Below are 13,052 nucleotides of genomic sequence, written 5' to 3'. Positions count from 1 at the left end.
TTTTGCATTAAAACATATTATATCTCTTGTCACCCCAGAGTACTTTGAAGCCTGCACTTGGTCTTTGGGGTACTACTCCCCCAACACACACACACACACACACACACACACACACACACACACACACACACACACAGAGCAGCCCTGATTCTGTATTGTCTTCAGTTCAGCATTTGGTTTGGGGATTGCATGATGACGAAGAGCCCAGCAATAATGCTCAGAGATAAAGGAAAAATGCCTCGTTTCATCTTATATTTGTGCAGGATTTATTTTTGTGTCATCGCTGTAGCTATTCCAGACAACCCATAATGAATTTTTTTTTAATGGGAGTAGTTGTAAATGAAGTGGGAGTCATGTGTGGCCTTAAGGAGTGTTCATCTTTCTAAACTAGGATACCCTGAGCATAGAAGTTTGCTGGTGGCTCCCCTGAATAACTGACCCCGGAGACGGCTCTCTGGATCAGTGCATCTTCCGTTATCCCTTATGCTAATCACTATGGTTGAGCAATCTACACAGTTAATATAAACATTTTTACTCATCAAGCTTTAAAAAGTCTGGACTAAACGTCACATGATCTGTTAACTGTTTTCAGCCTCCCTTCAGTTCGCCCACTTGGGAAATATGGATAATTACTTAGATTCATGTCAGGGATGGCCAAGCAGAAGCTCACACAAGTTAGGGAAAAATCATAGTTTTTCTATAACATGTGTTATTCATCCGAAAGTGAGCACATTAGCCTCCCCTACTCTCCTACCTCCCATTCTCCGCACCAAAACCAAACCAAACCAAACCAAACCAAACCCAACCCAACCCAACCCAACCCAAACCAAACCAAACCAAACCAAACCAAACCAAAACCAAACCAAACCAAACCAAACCAAACCAAGGAAACCTTCACAGAATGATGGGTTGAGCTCTCAGACATCACACATGTTTAAGCCCTGTATGATTTGCTGTGCCCCTCAGTGTGTCCTGTGGATCTCATAGTGTGTCCTCGGCACACTATGAATTAAGAGAATTAAGTTCTCACTCTGCCACAGAAAGCAGGAATCTTTACCACACTAGTACCTTTCCTGTTGCTGCCTTCAGAGACCACCACAAACGTAGTGGGATCACACAGTAGAACTGGATTATATTGCAGTTTCATAGATCCCATGCCCAGGCTCATCTCGGTGAGATACCTTTACGTCCCCTGCAAGGCTCCTGCGAGCTGTAGGTCACCATCTGTTTTGTGTCTACTTAGGGTTCCTGGCAGGACTCAGCTTTTTGGTTACATCTGTGGTCCCCATTTCTTAACTGCCTGTTGGTTAAAGGCCATTCCCACCTTCTAGAAACAGATTCTATTCCTTGGCCATGATATGAGCCTCTCTCACACTTGGCATCTCTCCTGTTCTCTGGTGCCTTTTGGGGGGGGGGGTTATCTAGGGTAATCTGTATTATAATGTGTGACTTTACATCTGCAATGTACCCTTTGCCTGGTGCATAATGCAAACAAATGTAACAGCAGTAGAAGGAGCACACACCGTCGTTCTGTCCATCCATCCATTGTGCTTTTGGTGAAAGAATGGTTTAATAGTATTATCTTAATTATTGAAAAGGAGTGATTTTCTTTCTTTTTTTTCTTTTCTTTTCTTTTGGGGGGAGGACAGGGGGGGTAGTGACACAGGTTTGTGATATGTAAATAGTTATTCCAAGAAGTTGATATTCAGGCCACGGGGCCTTCTCACTTCATCGGCAGATATGTTTCTCAGGGTCTTACCCTTTCATGCTCTGGGATAGAGGAAAAGAGAGGGGGGAAAAAAGCAACAGGAGAAAAGCCCAATTTGGAAAATCAATCCAAGATACAGATCTCACCACATTGCATGCTCCGGTATGTCATTGAGGTGGTTATCTGCTGCTTGAGGAAGTGTACTTACTAATACATAACTGCTGCGGCGAGAACACAGAGCAGCAGGGTGCACTGACGTTTGCATGGGGCGTGTGTGCCTTCATAATGACCCCAGGAGAGGAATGATGGAGAGGAGTTTTCTGCGTGCACTTTCGTAGTTGGTGCATGCATTTGTTCTGTATTCTAAAATGAGATGGATTTTTAAATCTAACTTGACTGCACCAATATTGGTGTCTATGCCAGACAAAAACTTGAACCCCCCTGGGAGAAACTGTGTTGCTGTTGTGTCATAGGACAGCCTGAAGTGGTGTTTATCTTTCAAAGGGAGACGGGCATCTCTCTGGTTCTGTGATGCTATGGGCAGAGTAAATGCATGCTTAGCGTTCGGGAATTTCACACTGGAGTCTCTGGAGTTTACCATTCGTGTTTCCCACACTGTTTCCAAGCGTGAGGCATCCTCTGATTTCAGCTCAGAAAATGAGTGTCTCTGAAGAAGGCATTACCACAGGTTCCTGTCTGGTGCCAGGTGCCACCTGTGGCCACGCACTTGTTGTCCCCACACCTTTCCTGGCTCCTCTCCATGAGTCCGTCTTTGCTGTGCCCTCGAATTGTGCGGGGCGGTGTCGGGTGTAGAGGCAGCATATGTTCTGCCAGTCCTCGAGGCCACCTCCACTGGTTTATTTTTAACTTCCAGTCCTTTCTCGACTTAAGTAATTGCTCCTTGAAGAAGCTATTATCTGTTTGAAGCTCTGCACATTTAACCTCTCAGCCACCATAACAAGTGTTTAGTTAAAACAACCACAGTACTGTAGCATAGTACAATTTGCATGTGCAGCCCTCTGCATTTCCAGCTTTTTCTGCCCGTTTCTCTTCTTTTGTGGTTTGGGGAGGTATAAACATTTTTAGTTACGGTTCACAGTCATCAGTTTAATGAGGTAACTGTCTGCTAAATGGACTTGAATTCCAGGCTGCCAGGGTGAGTCTTCTATCCTTGGCAACTTGCCTGACCAGGCAGACCTCTTTACTGATTGAAGTACGGCATCTCAGACAGCTCCTTGAAACAAGCCCTGCGTGGCTCTACTGTGGACCCAGAGCTTTAAGGATCTGCTCTGTTTAATTCCCATCTCTCAGACCTAGAACAGTGTGTGCCACAGGCAGCACCTGAACATTTGCTAAGCCAGTCAGATGACACACACAGTGACTTTGGATACTGGACACACAGTGCAGTGTCCAGAACAGAGAAGCAGTGAAATCCACTGGGTCTTCCTTCCGTGGTGTCCAAAGTGTCATCAAGAATGCCTGGCAGAATACAGATTTTATTTTCTGAATGTCTTTTACAGAAGAAATACTGATCCAGATATCCCAAGTTGACCTCAGATTATACTCGTAATAATGAAATAAATTTGGTCTCTTTCCATTCTGTCTGCCAGCAGCATTTCTGGCTGACTCATAAGTACAAAGGAGGAAATTAAAAAAGGAAATGAGTGCTTTGTCTCTCATTTATGTATTTAAATCAAACTATGGTTAAGTTGACTTGTGTCTTTTAGCTTTCCCAGCAAGGACTGTTCAAGGCATTCTCTTCTGCAGTTCACTCTGACTCTGAGAATAAAGAAGCAGCCTTGCTGGGCTGAATGGGCTTATTGCTCTTAGAACAGTCTCATTTGGCTGACCTAGAGAACAGCTCTTAAAAAGCACCATATCGTTTTTTTATCGTCTAATTTCCATATGGATTTTTAAAGAGTTTTTAACCCACATCTTAGAGATAGCTCATTTTACAAGCTATCCGTTCTCATAGTTAAGGAAAATGAATAAAAGTAGGCCAAGGAGGACCAAGCCAAAGATCTCAGTGGGTAAGCGTGCTTGCAGCCATGCCTGGCTGGCCGACTTCAGTCCCAAGACTCAACATGGTGGAAGAAAAGAATGAGTTCCTTCAAGTTGTCCTCTGATTTCCACATGTGCACTGTGATGTGTGTATATGTACACACACATACACACACACTCACACACACTCACACACACACACTCACACATACACATACACTAGATGAGTGAAAAGAAGAGAGTATAGCTAGAGGCAAAGGATGAAACACATCCCCAGCTTTTGACCAGTTCTTTGTTGCTTCCTTGATTAAAAGCACAAAGACAGAATCCAGCATCCGATCGTATAATAAAGTAAATTTCCTTATGCTAGGTTTTCTCTTTGTCCAAGTCTGCGGAGATTAAAGTGCTAAGTTTTTTAGCTAACTAACCTATTGAAAACATTCTGCATTATGGTTCATGCTAAAGAAATGTCCCCACGTTAGTTACAGCTTCCAGGATAGCACCTTGACAGCAGGATCCGTTGACATCCTTGAGCTTATTGTGAAACTTCTAAAAAACCTAGTCACTTTATTCAGAGTAAATTTTAAGGAGTATTTACTTTTTATGAAGTATGTACCATGTACGACACTTCTCATACAGCTAGGTCAGCTTGTGTCAGGAAAGGGTTTCATTTTTACAGTTGAAAGATTGTCATGGTACACTATTAGTGTAGATTAAAGAAAGGTCAGATAACATTTTCAGTTGTTGGCAGTTTTCTTCTGAAGCCGAGCCTTTTCATTTGAAAAACAAAAAACAAAAACCATCCCTCCCCTACCTACGTCTGTTACTCATGTCAGGAGGCTGAAAAGGCATAAGCATCTCCTCTTGCAGAATGCATTCTCATCTTGCCCATAACCATACATTCTTGGAAGATAAGTAGAGTTGTGCATCACGCTGCCTTGGGTGCCTCCATATGTCACAGTCTGCCTGATTGCTTTAGTATCTGGTCCTCTCACTCCATGATTCTCTTTCTTTGTACAGATGTTTAAAAAGTCACAAATTCTTCAGGCAACAGTCAAAAAAAAAAAAAAAAAAACCAACAACAAAACAAAACCAAAAAAAAACAGCTGCTATGGAGTTTATAGAAAAGATTTTAGGAAATAATTATGTCTCCACTAAGTTGAAATATTGAAAGCACAGCAGTACATTTAAATGCACTGCAAATGTTCGTAAGCCCTTTAAAAGCGTAGTTCTGTCTGTTTGAAAGAGAGGATAAGGATGTCTGTGATGTGATGGAGCAGGGCATCTTTGCTCAGCTCAGCCTGCAGTCCAGGTGGATCCAGAGCTGAGGGGCACATTAGGGAACATGTTGGAGAGAGACTCCATCCGGAGGCTCCCTCTCAGGCCTCTGGTCACCAGGGACTATACATCTGCCCATTTGCCAGTAGTGTGGAATGCAAACTTCTCTGCTGACTGTTGGAAGTGTGCTGTGGAAGGAGGTGGGTAGCATGCTTGGGTCTGTGCTGTAATATATTCTCAGGAAGCCTTTGCGATAAAACATGCAGGAACAGTTGGAAGGTGCTCATTGTTTAGATGGAGAACCAGCATTTAAAACCATAGTGCAGGGTCTGTAACTTCACGCTGACCCTCAGCAGCAGCGCTACCGAGGATGTTCCTCTCCACTAAATCGTCATTTAAAGTGTGGTTTGGAGCTCCTCGTCATTCTTTCTCTGTGCGTCCTTCACTTGCGGGGTGCTGTCGGTGAGCTGGGCTGCTGTTTCGGTGAAGGTGTTATGCTGGGCTGAGGCTAATCTCTGTAAAGTGTTAGCATTTGTTCATCCTCTTCCCTGTCATCAATCTTTCACACTTATATCAAACCCCTAACGTATCAGCAGGCTTCCCAGAGCTCCTGGTTAAAATTACCTTTGCTTTCTGTAAACTCTGAACCTTCAAGCTTGGTGTTTCCAGCCACCCCCTGTGGTTTCCAGGAAGCCTCTCTCTGCGTCCCTCCCTGCCAGCCCTCCCCTTTATGTCCTGTATCCAGAAGCCTGTGAGGAGCTATCTCATTATTGCAACTACACCCACCAGCCTTCCTTCAGCAGAGGAAGCGTATACATCTAGCCAGTAATTGGAGTTGCTTATGCAAACTATGAGGAGGTGGTCTGAGCTGTGGACGTTACAGGCTTGTGTTGATTTCCCACAATAATGACACTTTGAAGCTACGTTACCTCCCCCCCCCACACACACACACCCTGAACAACTCCTTCCTCTGATACTACTGAAATATGCAAACTTGCCTTCAAGGTGTAAGCTACAATTAACTGATTTCTTGGAGTTCCTAAGGTTTCCCCCTTATTTGTCTCTCAGAGAAGTTCGGATTTCCTTTAAAGTTTGATCTTCTTGCTTCGTCAGATTCACTTGTTCTCTTCTGTATGTGATTGACTCGTGACTCTTAGGTCCATACTGGTAAGGACTATCTATTTACTGAAAATGGATTCCGTTCTGGGTAATACTGATGCGTCCACGCTCAGCACAGTTGAGGTGCCACACAGATCTTAGAACATAACTTTATTCTGTTGCTGACTAATGCTTCCAAGGATGGTGCTTTGATGATCGGTGTGCCTCTTAATAGTGTTTCTGATTGAAGTCCCCTTTATAGTACTGTGAATTATCTCTTTAAGATTTATACCAAATACCTAGTTTGGTTTGTTTAAGTTATAGAACAACTAGAAATACCCTTTCTCCACGAGCAGTGGTATATTGTTATTGCAGGTTGCCTTTGGTAAATAAGATTCATGAACACCAAGTGCAAACCTTGATTTGCTGTCTACCGAAGAGAGCTGTAAACTAATAATGGTGACTTAATAGTGAGACATTTGAAAGTAAAGGTATTTACTTTGAAAGTCACTTAAATGTTTTTACTCTACGAAGTGTAATATACATGATTTTGTTTTCTTAAAAATATTGTTAGCATTTTAAAAATATAGCCACAAAAGAGTAGAAAGAAAATGTACGTTGAAATAAAACCAACAAGTATCCTAACGATCCTTAAAAGTCTTTGTAAGAGCAGGAATTAGGGTCGTTTGGCATCAGTGCTAAGGCCCTGTTCTTAGGCTAGCACATCTTCTGGCTTGTGACAGTCTCTCTCCTCCCTGCACAGTGACTAGGCACAACATCAGCAGTTTGATCCTGTGTGTCAGGAGCCAGGACTGTGTCCTCAGGGCTGTGTTTATAGAAGCGGGCTGAGCATGTTGTGTTTATGTATACTTTTCATGAATCTTACCTAATATTTAACCTAAAATATTATTATGTTCAGTTATTTGAGATAGAGAAGCCATATTGAAACCAGCAAAATCCCATGTGAATCCTTTGCATAACTTTCTCAGAAAAAAAAAATTTTTTTTTTCATTTTGTCTTTAAATTCTCCTTGGATTGATCCAGGGAGACAATAATGAGTTTAAGCTCCCACACTGTTTTATTGTAGTATAAATATTAATGTACTCTTTTGAATAGTAAGGTGAAATAAACTGAGTATTTTCAATGATGAGTCTAACAATATTTTGCTAACTTTTTTTTTCAATTTAAAATTTTGTATTTAATTTTTCAATATTTTCTATTTGCCTTTAAAATTGAAATACCATTACCGATTATATTATTTTTCCTTTCCAATTCTCCCCTACAGCCCCTCCCATGTACCCCCCCCCCGCCCCTGCTTGTATCCCCCCTCAAATCAGCGTTTAATTTCTTCCAGTAGCTACATCTTCATTGCATGGTCCTAGTCTTGTTGGGTTTGTCTTTTCAGTGGGTACACCTTACTACATGTCTCCAGAGAGAATACATGAAAATGGATACAACTTCAAGTCTGACATCTGGTCTCTTGGCTGTCTGCTATATGAGGTAGGCACTGTTGATAAATTCTGTACATTGATACAGTTTCATTCACATTATATATTCAATATTATAGTTCATGTTTATTCTGGATGATATTTTGTAGTCTGCTTTTGTTGAGGTAAATTAATTCATCAGGTAATGACTTATTATAGGCCCCAACATACTTATTTTGTCTAACATATATTTTCACATTTTTTGACAAGGACTTTATTTTTTAATTCTTGTTTTAATAAGATGTTGTTCTGCTTATCATGTGTACACATACACACACATATATGAGAGAGAGATAAATGGGTGAATTTTTTTATGCATTGCAGGAGGAAAATGCCATAGATTTAAGACACAAAAGTATTTAAGTCTTTTTATCAGTATATTGTTCCCCATTTATACCCATTTATACACATCGAGCTTTAAGGATGGCTTTCAAATATAGCTAAGCCTTGCAGACTACCACTTAGGTTCAAATCCTGTTCTTAGCATAGGGGTTAGAGTCCCATGGATGGATTCTCTAGTAATACTGAGATGCAGTCTTGTAGCTGTAGGGAAGGGTGCCTAGCTAACAGTCTTCACCATCCTCCAGAGCCACAGCACTGACAGTCTCCCAAGTTAGTGACTCCTAGGAGAGAATTTTAATTGTACGTCAGGAAAATACAGAGTCCATGATGCTAATTAAACACCAGTGAGCATCTAAGTGAGGTTTCCTGAATTGAAGAAACACAATACATGGAGTCCTTTATGTGTTTCAAGAAGGAGTCTAAAGTTTGTGTCTGTTTTGTTTTCCTGAGCCAGTGTCATCTGTGTGAGTGTGCCATGTTTACTTGGGGGTAGCTCCTCCATGTGCCTCGTGAATTGCCTGTTGACCTTTTGTAGTTTTGCCAATTTCAGATTTCTTCATTTAGGGAAAACTGACCATTCCAGTGGTGTGCGTTCTCTGATGACTAAGGACTGCTCAGGGGACTTCACGGTGCTCTTGCATGAACTCGCCACAGTTTTGACTGTGAAATATTATGAATTGGTGACGTGGCAGAGCACGTGCAGCTGAGTGTCCATGAGGGGCCCACGCTGTTTGTGTCTCCTCATGTATCCAGGCTATGACAGGAGTTTGGTATTACTATAGATTTTGCTGGTGATTTTGCGGGAGGGCAATATTGATAAGAATTGGCTTCTTCGTATATTTTTTAAGTTAATCACCTCGTATGTGTGTGTGTGTTTTGTTTTTAATTTTTTTAAACCTGGCTAGGTAGCATTAGAGTAATTCAGAGCATAATTTGGAATCAAAGGAATATTCTCCCTTTAAACAGCCTAAAAGTAGGTAGGAAATGAGTTCCTAAAAATGAGAAGAAATTTAGCACCGGCAAATTAGATGAAAAGCTGAGCTGAGTTAGTGTGAAAGGAAGAAGTTTATTGGTTCTTTCAAGGCTAACAATCTCAGTATCAAAATTGAAACAATTATCCACATTGTATAATTACCTTTGAGAGGCAGGATCCATTTTTATATATGATCACCAAAATAAGTTCTTCCTTTGACCCTTCCCACGTTCATTCTCGGGGAACACATGTCTGGCTAATTTCACGTGTTTCCCATGTTCATTTTAGGATCAATCTCACTGCATTTTCTTGAACTACCCCCACCCCCAACCCCCTGCAAGAGTTGGGAACTTTTACAAAACATTTAATCTGTCTTCATATTCCATATGTCCTCATTTACCTTTTGGTGTAATTTAGCTTTTCAGAACTATCTGTAGCATCAGATAGATGTATTTTTCTACCATAATCCACCAAGAAATTACCATTAACAATGAAGGAGTAGGAAGCCCTTTTTCAGAACGTACTTTAAACTCGGGGAAATTAGACTTTCAAATATTCCCGAAACCTTTGAAAAAAAAAAAAAGAAAAAGAAAGAAAGAAACCAGGAGTGCGGTTTTAATTGATATGCAACAAAGTAGACTTTACTAATTAAAATCAAGATGCTGTGCTCTGCTACATGGACCTTACATGCAAAAGTAGGTTTTACACATTTCCTTTATTGTTCAGTGCAGCAATCGCATCCTTACAGGGTTGTAGGTTGGTGGCTTACAGTTCAAAAAAAAAAGAGAGCTGCCACCAGGCCCGAAGACAGACAGTGGGCTTTCGTCCCTCCGACACCCCCAGAATACTAATGAGGAAAGTCAGACCCTGGAGGTCAGAGAGCGAGTCAATCATTCTAGCGATCGTCTCAGTGTGGAGGATCAAATTAGCCTGAAAAATTCAGCTGCTGGGAGGAGAGGGCGAGCAGCTGTCAGGGGCAGCGCCAAGATGCACTAATGAACCAGATGAATAGTGCAAAAGCTTGAAAATAAAAACAGGACAGTTGACATTTTTCATCTGTCAGAGCGGGAGATGCATGAAAATATACTATTCCTGTTTAACTCCTTAGGGGACATTCAGATTTTTTTTTAACACTCTGCAGTATTGAGACAAAAGTAATATAATGAACTCCTATCATATGATAGAAAATGGATGTACATTTACTTAAGGTCTTAGGGAAGCAGAGAGATGGGAGCTCATATCGACAGTGTATTTTTAAGGTGGCATTTTTTTTTTTTAACATTTGGCTTAATCGTATAGTGTCCATGCATTTTAAATGTAAACATTGCTTATGATGGTGGGTCCTCCTTTAGAAATTCTTGCTCAGTGTTGTGTGTTTAAGGCATTTAAATTGTTATTTATTTTATGTTCGTCTTGTGGGACATTCATTCCCAAGGTTATTCGGTGAGAGTGTGTGTAGGTTTTATATGAAATGTGGGTTAGGTAAGAGTGCATGTTAAGTTGCCTTCCAGCCGGGATTTCTAATCCTGTCCCCCTCCTGGCTGAGGCTGTGAAGGAGTTAAAGCCCAGCCTGGAGCACAGAAGACAGATGAGAGCCATTTTCAGCTTGTCCTGTCCCCACTGACGCTCACTGAGTAGCACAGCATGGACCAGCGTGTTTCACACACACTCTGCCTGTCTGGGGAATGTACACATTGTCCTTCCAAAATCAAACTTATTAGCACATGGAGAAAAGGGTGACTGACTCCAGGGCAGCCCGCCTCGCCATGTTGTATTCTTGCCGCTGCGGCTCAGAGACTGAGAAGGTTTTGAACAGGATGCGAACATTTTAAATTGAATTTTTAGTTTGTAACCTTGCTTACCAAGTAGCTGCTTGTGCTTTTAAATGTCAAGTTGAAACCATGTCTTAAAATACATTGAAATTCAGTAATGTCTCTTTTAAAGTGGTTCATCCACGAAGTCATGTTTTTTTTCTGCATTAAAAAAAAAAATCACCTTTGGATACTTTGAATTCTATTTAGGAGTTATGGATTTTTTTTAACACATTAAATGTCTCTGAGATGTTATTAAAAGAACAGTTACCATTTAAGCTATTTAAGGATCAGTTACAATATAAAAATATTTTCTTTCATAAAATAACCTTAAAAAAGAATATACTATGTATGATGAAATGACGTGCTGTCTGTTCCCTAAGTCCTTAAATTATTCAATTCAATTTGATATCATCTTTATGTTGTATTTGATCATTACATAGTTGAGCCATACCACTTAATAGCTGTTTTGTGATGAAATATGGCTGTATACACACACACACATTATCTTCCATCTTTTTAATATTATTTTACGTTGTATGAGTTATGCTAGCTATTTCTCTTAAGGAATTTTAACTGTTTCGAAAAATAAAATTAATATTTTTCACACTTAATGCTCAGAAAAGGGTAATCATAAAAATCAAAATGATCATCTAATTTTTATTTTAAGTATTCGTAATTATTTTCTACCTCAGTGCCCTGTACCTGATGGTCTCACCTTTAGAGTTACTTTGTACGTACAGCAGTTTCACTGGGAGTGTCTTGCAGATGGCTGCACTGCAGAGTCCTTTCTACGGCGACAAGATGAACTTGTATTCTCTGTGTAAGAAGATAGAGCAGTGTGACTACCCGCCTCTCCCGTCAGATCACTATTCGGAGGAGGTGAGGACCCTTCGGCCCATACGAAGGTTCATTTTGTCAACGTGCTTTACTAAGGGATTTTCCTTTACTCAGAAACACAGATGGATGTCCAGGTGGCAGAAAGAGCGCTTTGATTCCTTACATCTTCTGAACCTGGCTGTTAGATTAACTCTGCAGCTCACGATTTGGAGTGGGCCACAACGCAACATGTGAGAGAACCATAGATAGTTGGCTTTCCTGATATAAACCCATTGAAGGCAAGCATTATGACCCAGCACTGCCCCCCCGCCCCCAGCCTCATGTGTTCTCAGGCCCTACCTCTCAGACGAGAGAACAATGAGAACTCACTTTGGTCGACCTTCGCTCCTGGTGTGTCCCAAATCTGAACTGTGTACTTCTCAGCCACCTGTCTCTGAGCCTTTTTCCTTCTCACTCCTTTCTCCTTGGGCAATATCTGTCCTATCTATCACCCCTCACTGCTTCAGCCACATTCCTCTGGGTGAGTGTGTTAAGGTTACTGTGTTAGACCTGTTTATAAAATACGTTGGATGGGACTGGCAGTTTTCAAAGGCTTTCAGCTCTGAGTCCTTGCTTGCCCTGCTAATGCACTGGAATGAGTTGTTTTGGCACTTCCCCAACATCCAGTTTTTCATTAAACAGTGTCTTCCATTTTATCCTAATATATCATGATTATTTGAGGGGCGTGCAGAGTAGCAGTGTCCCGGGTCATCTAAGATGAGCTTACGGGCTCATTTGGGACTTCTCATCTGGGACCTACCTATGAAAGTACCACAGTCTTGGACATCTCCGTCTCATGAGCAACAGATATTTTTGCCCCAGGAAAATGGAAAGGAGCAAAAGAAAATTGGAGAACAATTATAGTGTTCACATATTAAGTAATGTTGTCATACTTTCTGTTGTGAAATGAATGGCATCTGGTTCTCGTATTACACAAGGAAACCTGAGCTCATACAGCTTGAATAATAAACATCTCTAAAATTTTTTTTTGCTCTATGTAAATCATGTGTGTTCCCAGAATATAATTAGTACATACTCACCTAATAGTTCGATCCTGATAGCGAGTGATGCCTACATTTCTGCTTCCTGGCATTGTATTTAGATAATTAGAATATACTCTTTGGAAGCAATGATGATAATTTAAAGTATTATCTCTATTTGATGCTAATGCTCTTATGTTAGCCATTTTTAATTACTATTTTGGGTATAGAATATAAATATGGCCTTTCACAAAACCAACTTCAGAACTCCAGGCCTGGAAATACAGTAGAGTGTGAACAATGATGCAAAACGATAGCACGAATGTCAGGCGCCGCTCTTTGTTGTGTCATTCAGGCTGCCTTCTTTTCTCCGTGAAGCACATGAATATTTCACGTATCTGCATCCTCATCCCCTATTCTTCTTGACTAATTTTCAGACTGTCTGAATTTGCATTTCACATGGTAGCTGATTAGGAGATGCCGAGTGCAGCAGCG

At 41.0% G+C, this 13,052-nt stretch overlaps 1 protein-coding gene across 2 annotated transcripts in view; it reads left to right on the top strand.

The window, feature by feature from the left end:
* Positions 1-13,052, top strand: part of Nek7 (NIMA (never in mitosis gene a)-related expressed kinase 7) — a 135,921-nt gene that overhangs the window by 109,602 nt on the left and 13,267 nt on the right. Inside the window, exons 8-9 of one of the 2 annotated variants that reach the window (NM_021605.4) lie at positions 7,491-7,585; positions 11,467-11,580. The exons of the other annotated variant lie outside the window; for it this stretch is intronic. Coding sequence (NP_067618.1) covers positions 7,491-7,585; positions 11,467-11,580 — 209 coding nt within the window. The remainder of the gene's footprint in view (positions 1-7,490; positions 7,586-11,466; positions 11,581-13,052) is intronic. 2 annotated transcript variants of the gene reach the window in all.

This window comes from Mus musculus, chromosome 1, assembly GCF_000001635.26.
Source record: "Mus musculus strain C57BL/6J chromosome 1, GRCm38.p6 C57BL/6J".
Lineage (NCBI taxonomy): Eukaryota > Metazoa > Chordata > Mammalia > Rodentia > Muridae > Mus > Mus musculus.
Note: the sequence above shows the minus strand (reverse complement) of the source record. Positions and strands in the feature narration are given on the sequence as shown.